The sequence below is a fragment of the Bos indicus x Bos taurus genome, chromosome X, assembly GCF_003369695.1.
Source record: "Bos indicus x Bos taurus breed Angus x Brahman F1 hybrid chromosome X, Bos_hybrid_MaternalHap_v2.0, whole genome shotgun sequence".
Lineage (NCBI taxonomy): Eukaryota > Metazoa > Chordata > Mammalia > Artiodactyla > Bovidae > Bos > Bos indicus x Bos taurus.
This window is the reverse complement of record NC_040105.1, coordinates 28,587,822-28,600,303: the sequence shown is the minus strand read 5'-3', so window position 1 is coordinate 28,600,303 and position 12,482 is coordinate 28,587,822. Positions and strand designations below refer to the sequence as shown.

General features: G+C 38.2%; 1 protein-coding gene across 1 annotated transcript in view; it reads right to left on the bottom strand.

Moving 5' to 3' along the window:
- IL1RAPL1 (interleukin 1 receptor accessory protein like 1) overlaps window positions 1-12,482 on the bottom strand; it is a 1,448,054-nt gene that overhangs the window by 44,617 nt on the left and 1,390,955 nt on the right. Inside the window, exon 8 of the mRNA XM_027533998.1 lies at window positions 11,039-11,184. Within this exon, the coding sequence (XP_027389799.1) occupies window positions 11,039-11,184 (146 nt within the window). The remainder of the gene's footprint in view (window positions 1-11,038; window positions 11,185-12,482) is intronic.

Here is a 12,482-nt window from a genome sequence, read left to right as displayed (position 1 = left end):
AGTCAGTTCTTTGCATCAGGTGAACAAATACTGGAGATTCAGCTTCAGCATCAGTCCTTCCAATGAATATTCAGGACTAATTTCCTTTAGGATGGACAGGTTGGATCTCCTTGCAGTCCAAGGGACTCTCAAAAGTCTTCTCCAACACCACAGTTCAAAAGCATCAATTCTTCGGTGCTCAACTTCCTTTATGGTCCAACTCTCACATCCATACATGACTACTAGAAAAACCATAGCTTTGACTAGACAGACCTTTGTTGGCAAAGTAATGTCTCTGCTTTTCAATATGCTGTCTAGGTTGGTGATAGCTTTTCTTCCAAGGAGCAAGCATCTTTTAATTTCATGGCTGCAGTCATCATCTGCAGTGATTTTGGAGCCCAAAAAAATAGTTTCTCACTGTTTCCACTGTTTCCCCAGATATTTGCCAGGAGTGATGGGACCGGATTCTATGATCTTAGTTTTCCGAATGTTGAGTTTTAAGCCAACTTTTCACTCTCCTCTTTCACTTTCATCAAGAGGCTCTTCAGTTCCTCTTTGCTTTCTGCCATAAAGGTGGTGTCATCTGCATATCTGAGGTTATTGATATTTCTCCTGGCAATCTTGATTCCAGCTTGTGCTTCATCTAGCCCAGCATTTTGCATGATGTACTCTGCATAAAAGTTAAATAAGCCGGGTGAAAATATACAGCCTTCATGTACTCCTTTTCCTATTTGGAACCAGTCTGTTGTTTCATGTCCAGTTCTAACTGTTGCTTTTTGACCTGCATACAGGTTTTCTCAGGAGGCAGGCCAGGTGGTCTGGTATTCCCATCTTTTGAAAAATTTCCCACAGTTTTTTGTGATCCACACAGTCAAAGGGTTTGGCATAGTCAATAAAGCAGAAGTAGATGTTTTTCTGGATCTCTTGCATTTTTTATGATCCAACAAATGTTGGCAATTTGATCTCTGGTTCCTCTGCCTTTTCTAAATCCAGCTTGAACATCTGGAAGTTCATAGTTCATGTGCTGTTGAAGCCTGGCTTGGAGAATTTTGAGCATTACTTCGCTAGTGTGTGAGATGAGTGCAATTGTGTGGTAGTTTGAACATTCTTTGGCATTGCCTTTCTTTGGGATTGGAATGAAAACTGAGCTTTTCCAGTCTTGTGGCCACTGCTGAGTTTTCCATATTTGCTGGCATATTGAGTGCACCATTTACACAGTGTCATCTTTTAGGATTTGAAATAGCTCAGTTGGAATTCTACCACCTCCACCAGCTTTGTTCGTAGTGGTGCTTCCTAAGGCCAACTTGACTTCGAATTCCAGGATGTCTGACTCTAGGTGAGTGATCACACCATTGTGGTTATCTGGGTCATGTAGATCTTTTTTGTATAGTTCTTCTGTGCATTCTTGCCACCTCTTCTTAATATCTTCTGTTACTGTTAGGTCCATACCATTTCTGTCCTTTACTGTGCCCATCTTTGCTTGAAATGTTCCCTTGGTATCTCTAAGTTTCTTGAAGAGCTCTCTAGTCTTTTCCATTCTATTGTTTTCCTCTATTTCTTTGCATTGATCGCTGAGGAAGGCTTTCTTATCTCTCCTTGCTTTCTTTGGAATTCTGCATTCAAATGGGTACATCTTTCCTTTTCTCCTTTGCCTTTAGCTTCTCTTCTTTTCTCAGCTATTTGTAAGGCCTCCTCAGACAAGCATTTTGCCTTTTTGCACTTCTTTTTCTTGGGGATGGCCTTGATCCCTGCCTCCCGTACAATGTCACGAACCTCTGTCCATAGTTCATCAGACACTCTATCAGATCTAATCCTTTGAATCTATTTGTCACTTACAGTGTATAATAGTAAGGGATTTGATTTAGGTCATACCTGAATGGTCTAGTGGTTTTCCCTACTTTCTTCAATTTAAGTCTGAATTTGGCAATAAGGAGTTCATGATCTGAGCCACAGTCAGCTCCCTGTCTTGTTTTTGCTGACTGTATAGAGCTTCTCCATCTCTGGCTGCAAAGAATATAATCAATCTGATTTTGTATTGAGCATCTGGTGATGTTCATATGCAGAGTCTTCTCTTGTGTTGTTGGAAGAGGGTGTTTACTATGACCAATGCGTTCTCTTGGTAAAACTCTGTTAGCCTTTGCCCTGCTTCATTTTGTACCCCAAGGCCAAAGTTGCCTGTTACTCCAGGTATCTCTTGACTTCCTACTTGTTCATCTCTGTTCCCTATGATGAAAAGGACATCTTTTTTGGGTGTTAGTTCTAGAATGTCTTGTAGGTCTTCATAGAACTGTTCAACTTCAGCTTCTTCAGTATGGAGCATAGACTTGGATTACTGTGATATTGAATGGTTTGCTTTGGAAACGAACAGAGATCATTCTGTCATTTTTGAGATTGTACCGAAGAACTGCATTTTGGACTCTTTTTGGACTATGAGGGCTATTTCATTCTTCTAAGGGATTCTTGTCCACAGTAGTAGATATAACGGTTATCTGAGTTAAATTCGCCCATTCCAGTCCATTTTACTTCGCTGATTCCTAAAATGTTGATGTTCACTCTTGCCATCTCTTGTTTGACCACTTCCAATTTACCTTGATTCATGAACCTAACATTCCAGCTTCCTATGCAATATTGTTCTTCACAGCATTGGACTGTACTTATATCACCAGTCACATCAATGACTGGGCAATGATCCTTTCTAAAGATCTTCTTTAGCTCAGTTGGTAAAGAAGTTCCTTAGGACTTTTTGACAAACATAGGTTTCTGATAATTTTCAGATGATACCACTGAACTGGGTAAGAAAAAATAGAACTCTAATGGAAAAACTAATGGCTTTACAAAACTGCTAACAGAAGACAAGATCAACAAGAGTTAATCACATGGGACTGAATGAACTGATGAATATGATTATAATTTTATGACTCTTTTGTCTGAAATATTACTGCCTTTTTAATCTTTGTTTTCCAGATATAAGAAAACCTTTGATCTTATACCATGACTTACAGTAATTCAGTAAATTATATCATTATAAGCAGAACTGAAACATTTATATTTTTCTCCCTGCCTGATCCCTCCAGAATTCAGAAACTCATGGTGAATACTCTTATTTTCAGGGCATTATAGTTATATTTTGTTCTTGTTTAGTTGCTAAGTCATGTCTGACTCTTTGCAATGCCATGTACTGTAGCCCAACAGGCTCCTCTGTCCATGGGATTTTCCAGGCAGAATACTGGAGTGGGTTTCCATTCCCTTCTCCAGGGGATCTTCCCAACCCAGGGATTGAATCCATGTTTCCTGCATTGGCAGGCGTATTCTCTACCACCTAAGAACCAGGGAAGCCCATTATAGTTATATTTATATGAGTTAAATAAGAATTTCTTCTTAGAAGAGGATGCAACTGGAAACTTGTTATATTACTAAAGTTTTGACTGGAATGTCGTACTTGAGATATACAAGTATAGACTCAGATATGACCAGACAGCTTTAAGGAACTAAGGTTGACTTTGTGGAGCTGACAAAGCCCTTGGAAAAACAGCTAGGCACCTTGCTCACAGTGTTCCCATCAGCCTTACCATGTGAGTAAAGAAGGTCATTTCCTGCAGGTGGAGAAACTTTAGGATATTTTGGGGACCTCAAAAAGAGAGCAATTCACCCAAAACTATAGGTATTACAGGCAAGCATGATGGCAAGTCTTTTGCTGGGCTTCCTCACCTCGAGAGAACATTTAAAAGTTCAATCTGGAGATTCCTTACTGAAAGGTAACCATTCCATTCATCACATTTCTGTGATGATGTACAAGTTAAAGATACAAGAGAGAAGTACAGTTAAAGATCTTTATTCAGAATTTAATGTATAGTTAGGAAAACAAACAAAATAAAGGCTTCCAATGACTATGAAGGGAAGTGAAGTGTTAGTTGCTCAGTCGTGTCCAACTCTTTCTGACCCCATGGACTATAGCCTGGAGGCTCTTCTGTCCATGGGAATTCTCCAGGCAAGAATACAAGAGTGGGTAGTCATTCCCTTCTCCTGGGAATCTTCCCAATCCAGGGATCGAACCTGGGTCTCCTGTGTTGCAGGCCTATTCTTTACTGTCTAAGTCACTAGGGAAGCCCTCCAATGACTGCGTCCATATATAAATTAAATACTAAGAGCTTTGAACCACATAATTAATTCAACAGGAATAATAAAAATGGAAGGACTGGTTTTATTCAGGATCATTCCCTTTTTATTCATTACTTGAGAAATATGCTAATCATCAGCTAAGAGTGGTCCTTTCTTTCCTAACAAAGATGCTGCTTGGATATTCCAATTCACATTTAGGAAAACTGAATAACCAAAATAACGGAAAGGCAAAACTATAGTATATAACAAATATCCATGCTGTAGCTGGTCAGGAAAAACTGGGATCGACAGACCTTTGAAAAGATATTTCACAGCTGAGGCAAAAATAACTTGGAGTTAACTTTACTTAAATAATATATTCTGTATTTGAGGAAATAGCTCAGAAGTTTAGTTTTCATGCCTGTAATTTTGGTGGCTGTCAAATAACCTCATTGGGATGTCCATATCAAGAAATTCATCAGCACAAAAATCACTAATACTAGACAATTTGGGCTCCTGGCATTCATAATAGGCTCCAATGTAGTTTTTGTTTGTTTCTTTGCTTTGGTGTTAGTTATCAAGAAGAAGAAAAAAAAAGAACTGGGGTCAGCTTACATGTCTTATGTAATTGAGGAGCAAAGAAGCAAGAAAAATGTTACAGGATAGAATAAAACTTTGACTGCCAGATCTTATCCAAAGAGAATCTGTTAAACCTGATGGCTCTCATTTGGAGATGCTGCAGTGACATAACTAAAGTTCTTTAATGTTTTGGTATTGCATAAGCAAAGAAGAGGGATAACATATGACCTCTCAAAATATGTCTCTTTGGTATAAAGATAATTTAAGGCTGATCATTTTTAAGAAACAGCAGACACAGGAGAAGCTCTAAAACTCCAGTAGAAGTTACTCTTTGTAAGAGATCTTTACAGTTATAAAAGAAATCTTCCCTTGTAAGGGTGTTTCCCTTCCTGTACCAGGAAGAGGATGACTTTCAATCTCCAGAAACTCATCAATGGAGAAGGCAGAGGCTTAAGTCTGCATAACAACCACGCCCATCATTACTGTGCTTTTCTTGGTCACCTCCCATAACTGGCCTCCCAGGCTCCCCAACTCTTCTTTTGTCTTTCCTGGAGATGGTATTGAAGGTGCTGGCTTGGGCCATTTCAGGGGGTTACTCAGTTTTCCTGGCTATTCCACATGTATTTAGGAGGAAGATATGTTAGTAAATTTATGTTTGCTTTTCTCCCATTAATCTATCTTATATAGCCAAGAACCCACTCTTTGTGACCCCATGGACTGTAGCCCACCAGGCTCCTCCGTCCATGGGATTCTCCAGGCAAGAATATTGGAGTGGGTTGCCATTTCCTTCTCCAGGGGATATTCCCGACCCAGGGATTGAACCAAGGTCTCCCGCATTGCAGGCAGACGCTTTAACCTCTGAGCCACCAGGGAAGCAATTAAGAAGGGTAGAGGGAAAATTATTTTTCCTTCCAAACAGCAACAACTCAAAAAAATGACTCTTCTGTGTATGCCTAGTGAAGGACTGGGAAGCCTGGTGTGCTGCAGTCCATGGGGTCACAAAGAATTAGATACAAATTAGTGACTGAACAACAACTCAGTTTTTAATGGTCTTTTTAGGAAGATGCAGCCGTATAGAGAAGTAGGAGGTTTTGATGTCTGGGCAAAGTTTGGCTTTTCAATATTTTGAAATCAGTGGTCAAAGATGTTAAAGGATGAGCCCCAAAAGAGCTTGATACAGTTCTATTGTCTCCCTGTATCTTGCAGCAAATAAATGCACGAGGTAAATACTAACAAGGATGGTGGCACATATTACAAAAGTGATCCATTATATGAAGGGATAAGGAGTCCACTGGGTCTAAATTCATCTGGCTTTAAAACAATGTATCCTAAATGATATGCATGTTAATTATGTTACTGAAGATATTCCAAGGACTAGGGAGTTAGAGAGCAAGTCTAATTCCCATGGATTTCACTCTTTGGGGGGCTTCCCTGGTAGCTGAGATGGTAAAGAATCTGCCTACAATGCACGAGACCTGGGTTCGATCCTTGAGTCGGGAAGATCCCCTGGAGAAGGGAATGGCTACCCACTCCAATATTCTTATCTGGAGAATTCCACTGACAGAGGAGCCTGGAGGTACAGTCCATGGGGTCGCAAAGATTTGGCCATGACTGACTGAGCGACTAACATACACATACCTTCTAAAAACAAGTATTTCCTGTAGTAAGGAGCTAAAATTTGAGCTTCCTAGGTGGCTCAGTGGTAAAGACACTGCCTGTCAATGCAGAAAATGTGGGTTTGATCCCTGGGTCAGGAAGATCCCCTGGAGGAGGAAATGACAACCCACTCCAGTATTCTTGCCTGGGAAATCCCATGGACAGAGGAGCCTGGTGGGCTACAGTCCATAGGGTCACAAAGAGTGGGACAGGACTGAAGTGATTTAACACACACACTCTTCGGAGGGACGGAGAAAGGGAAAGGGAGGGAGATTTCGCATCCAAGAGTTAAAATGGGTTTGAGGAGGAATAGAAGAAAACTAGATGTTTATCATTATTAACTAGTGCTAGTCTCTGAGACAGATACTTTGCCAGTTTCCAAACTACTTCATGATGAATGAATTGCCATATTATTGTAATCAAGATATCTAAACAATTCACTACAGGACTGTTAATGAACATTCCCTTTATGTGACAGTTTCAAAGCCAAACGTCCCCTAGAAGCACAATTCTACATTAGAAATGCTTAATATCAAAGTAGTTTAAAAAGCAGATGATGGCATTTCAAATTATATTGGTTCTGATTTCCTGATCGTTTAATTTTATGAGTGCCAGGCACATAGTAGGTTTTTAACAATTGCCATTAAATGCATGAATAAATTAATGAAGATCTCCTGTAGGACAGCACATTCAAACTAAAGTAAATCTATTATAAGGAAAAATATAGAATCAACAGAGCAAAATTGCCAGTGCTAAAGCTGACCATTTTAATGAAAGATAAATTAGATGTGAGGGAATTTTTAATGAGACATGTTATTGCTGCATCCTAAATTATCCAGATTATCACATAGTTGGAGTAGAAAAATCATGTAATAGCTGCTAACATGGTGATAAATATGTCAGACACTGTGATACATATTGATACACACTAAGTTTATTCCTCGTAGCTGCTCTATATGGAAAGTACTATCATTATTCCCCATTTTATACAAGAGAAATTTGAGGCTCAAAGAGAGTATGGGATTTGTCCAAGATAGCACAGCTAGTATGCAAAGAGTGGGTTTTGCACAGACAGCCTTACTCCAGAGTCCACACCCTTAAATATTAAACTGCTTTGCTCCAGAGAGTAAACACGTCCACACTGTGAAGTCATCCAGAATTACAGTGTGGACAAGGAACTCAGAGAATGAAAAAGAAACTTAGGATGGCCTGGTGAGTGCAAGAGTGACTAGGCCAAAGTCAGAGCACAATGATGCTGGATATCTGTCTGGAGAATTGCTTGTGCTAGAGACATGGAAAACATACAAATGATGGGCAAATAAAAGATTGGGGTTTTGGAGGGAAGCTGAAAGTCAGTGTTGGATGCATGGTCAAATTGGGGAGCAGTGATTAGGAACCTAAGCAAAGGCATCTGGGTAAAAGGTTCAGAGACTTACATAGGGAGTTCAATTCAACAGGCAATGGTGGAGACAAGAGATAACACAGAAGGAAATGTATCTACTCTTTGCTTCGGTTCTTTTTGGGACAAGGATCTAACTCTCAAGCTTCTCAGGCCAGGGACTAGAGTGAGGAATAGGGCGCAAGGCAGTCATACACTAATGTGGCCCATTGGCCATTGTTTTATTCTATGACCTAGTTCTCTGTAGAGCATGTGACATGACCCTAACTGTCCCAGTACCTTCCCTGGCTGTAGGAATCAACAACCCTGAATATTCTCAAGCAAAAGTCAAATTTCCTAGTAAATTTTCAGCCAGTTTTTGTGGAAATTAGATTTTTTTAAAGAGAAAAGGCTGGCCCAGAATCTAGCCTAGCTCAATCCTAGCTATACTATTTATAGTATTGTCTTGGCATTAAGGACAACTCAGCTGATAACAGGAGGTGATAGCTCAAAGAATCCGCAACACCCATTGGAGGGTTCTGACATCATTTTTATTATGTTAACAATACTGAACTAAAGGTAACAGTGGAGGGGGAAAAAAAACTTAAGTTATTTTGGCAAAGGTACGTCCTGGCAAGTTTACTTGTCAGAAGAATGGATAATTACTGATTTATGAGATCTGTATTCATCAAATGCTTTAACATATCTCTCTATGCAAGTTTTAAGAAGAAAGACTTTGAAGGCCTGTAAGATAGTTAAGGGATTTATAAGTCAACAGCAGAAGAATATGATTCACAGTAACAGCTTCCAGCTCTTCTCTGAGCTTTAGGCTTCTGAGCAATACAGTCAGTCATCTTGGTCATTACACAATTGCTAGAATGACAACAATTTGACTCTCGCAGGGACCCTGTGACCAAAACTATCAGCTCCCATGTGCTGTGCCTTCCTTGAGCTTCTGAACCTTTCAGGACTGGGGAACTTGTAGTTATGGCATCTGTTAACCAGAGTCCATTGTTTTTTCCCACAGATGGTTGGGATAGATCATTCCACATGCTGATAAGCCTCTCCAGGGCAGGAGATGTCTGACTACCATTGTGAATTGATGACTCATTTGCTGCAGCTCCCTTAAAAGGAAGGTGAACACTAACTTTAATAGGGGCTTTTGGAGTACATGACCTTGAAGGATACTTTCTGGCTTTAGCTTTTATTTTACGGAAGATAAAATGCTGGTGGCATAAATACATATTTGAGAAACACTGTGGAAGATGTAAGTATTGAAGAGTGCTCTAACACTGCCCACCACTTTCTTCTTCATGTTTAGGAAATCAGGCAGTATTGGAAAAGTCTTTTCAAACGATTTCCTTGATTCCTCAGTCATTTATGTTTGTAGTACCGGAAGCTTTCTTAGCTATGGGCAACTTAACCTTAAGCCACACATGCTAAAAATAGCCTGGCGGTGCTTGACCCTTCCTGACCCTTGAGTGCCTGTCTGCTAGATAAGAGCTGTAATAGCTGCATCCTCCTTGGAAATGATCCAGCTTCCTTCCTTCTTCCTATGATCTCTACTTAACTGTCACTCCCACTTTATCCTAAAAAGAAATAAACATCATTAAAGCCAACAGATTTTTAGATGAGCCCTCTATCTTTTCTCTATTACCTTCCTTCTTGAAGAATAATTCAGACTCTGTAATTAGACTCTTCAATTCAAAAGAGTGAGCAGAATGGTGAAAGTATTTTATCCACATAAAAGAAGAATGAATAAAAGGAACTAAAGCTGAATCTATGGAAGTGAAGGCCCAGAAGGATTATGGGGACTGTCATCAAACTTTTGAAGGGCTATTTTGGGAAAGAGAGATTAAAAACGGGATCATGGGGTAGATAGTGAAATAGGAATGTTTTCTAATTGTTACATTTTTCCAAAGATAGAACTGGCTTCCTGGAGGAGGAACGTGATCCAGTATAAGCTGACAGATCACTAGGGAAGATGTTGATGAATAGTTCAATTATACATCTAGGCTACTTCCAACCCTGGGAATATTTTTGTCCTTTTATATGTGTAATATTTCTACTTTAAGTCCCTTCATTGACTGACAAACAATCAGACTGCTTACTAGCTGCTGCTTATCTTTTCCCTCCATTAACATCTCCCCAAAAGTAAACTATTTGAATATTACAGTCACCTTGACAACAGAGGTGTCTATTTTAATAGCTTTCAGTAACATTATTCAAAGGGAATCTATTTTCCAATAAAGTCTTTGGCATTCTCTTTCTCTTCCAACCTCAAAGAGTTTAGGATGAAACATGTGCTTTGAAATTAAAATCACTGTAAATTCGCTGAGTAAGAGAATGTTTTCATTTAGCATAATGTAGAAAAAAATTTTTTTTTCTCTTGTAACGTACATGAAAAAATTTCACCAACAAAAAGGCATGGCTCAAATTTTACAATCGTCTATAATTTCAAACAATTCAATATATATTTATATATATATTTTAACCCTGTGTGTAAGGTATTGGGGTTGCTGTGGAATCAGATTTATTGTAGCCGATGTTATACTCAACCAAAACATACCTTACTTAAATTGCTAATGATGAATAATAATTGAAAAATAATTCACTAGTGAATTATTATTAATCATGGGAGGATATTACACATGTAAAAGTTATCTAAGGCAGAAAAAAATAATAATGAAGTAAAATGGGGACTCAATTGGATGTAATTTGTACACTCAAGGAACAACCTTTCAATTAAGAGCATAATCTTTGACTTAAAACTCTCTTGGTTATTTTTAATTGGTTTGCTTACTTCTAATATTATCAATAGCATTTAACTAAATACTTCCTGTGCATAGGCTCTGTCCCAAGCTCTTCACACTTAGTGTTTTTTTTTCATCTGTAAAATCCACTAAGAGTTGATAATATTATTTTTCCCATTCCATATTATCAGGGAACTGAAGCTTAAGGAAGTTAGATATCATTCCCAAGATTATATAGCTGGTATTAAAACAGAGAAAGGGGGACTTCCCTGATGATCAAGTGGTTAAGACTCCCCACTTTGATTGTAGGGGGCACAGGTTTGATCCCTGGTTGGGGAACTAAGATCCTGCATACCTAATGGCACAGCTTGAGGGAGGGGAAGAAAAAGGAATCTGAATATCTAAATTTGATTCCAGTGCCTGAGCTAGTCACCCATCCACTGTGCTATCTGCTTTGATGGCCTTACTGTTAACGTAATTGTTTTATTTGGAATAAATTTATGTTAAAAAAAAACACAATTTTTTTTTACCTTCCAATTATTTCACTTTCATTAAAGGTTAAGTCAACTACACAAACTTAGAAGGTTACACTCACCCCGTTTGTGAAGGAGAACACTGGCATGCCGACGTCCATTTCCATTTTCAACATAACAGGAGTAATTTCCCAAGTCACCTTCTTCTACAGAGTCCACAATTAATGAGATGGAAACTTCCTGTTCCCCAAGATGCTCCTTGAGGATTCTAAAATATAAAGCAAAATGAAACAAAAAACCCCCACACAAACATACACACACATGAAAGAAAAAATTTTAGGTGAATCTGATATGAAAAAACCTACAGCATCTGTGCTTCAAATTTGGTCATGGATTGATGCTATCTTAATTAAATTATATCATGCCCTTTTCTTTTTCACTTCTAATAAGGAAGCTTGTCTTTGTGGATGCTAATGAAGTTGCAGTTAATTATCTCTCTTAGCAGGACAATCACACTGTCATAATAAAGAGGTGAGAGAGACCTTGAAGAAAAGTTTACAAATTGCTTTCCCTTTAAGAAGAAATATGATGTAAGGGTGGGATAAGAAATTCTAATGTCTTAGGCTGGAGGACTAATTATCTATCAGGTTAATTTTAAAGAAAGGAAGGATAGAAAATTTCTGAGCTATTTTGACATTTCAGTTGAAACCTCTAGTCTGGCATTGTTTTAAAAGGTACAAATCAATTCCTATTTTTAAAGAAATATGAAATTACAAAACTATAGACTAAATGTTCTGATGAAGCATTTAATTCTGACATTTAAAATTCATAGTAGATGCTCACTAACCTCACTGTCAAGGATTTTAACAATCTTTTTAGAACAAATGGAAAACTTCAAAGTAGGGCTCCCTTGCCATGCTCACCAAGTTTCCACCTTTACTCTTCCACCCCCTTGGTAACTCATGCTTGCACAATACTTCCTCATGAAGAATCAAAGAAAAAAATACCTTTCTAGAACATTCCCTGAGCACTCACAAAAGTAGAGAAGGGGAAAGTTAGGAGGTTTATTGGTTATTGTCCTATAACCTTAGCATTTCAGAGTATATGAGTATAAGATAATAGTGAAGTTTTAAACATGAAAAATGGCAGAGGAGCATTTTAGTATGTATTGAAGAATTGCTCATCTGGGCATTTCAGAACCTGACTGCAATGTTATATTCCTGGGTATTTGTTGCCAGGAAGAAAATTCCAGTAGAAATAACCCTCTGTGACAGTTTTATAGGTTTTTATTTTCTATTGAAAACCTTTTTCTCTTATACCTTTCCTAAAGTTTTAAAAGTCTTCACATTTAAGAAGAAGAATTTGGTTAAAATGCTCAAATATACCCCAAAGAGGTGATCTTTAGATTGGAGAATGTTTACAAATGATCTGCATTTTGATTCACTTATAATTTATTAATTAATATATTTGCTTATTTACATTATGAATAAAAATGAGTACCCGTATATAAGTGTACTTTTAGTCATAACTGAATACCTCAATATTTAAAAGTAAGCAAACAAATAT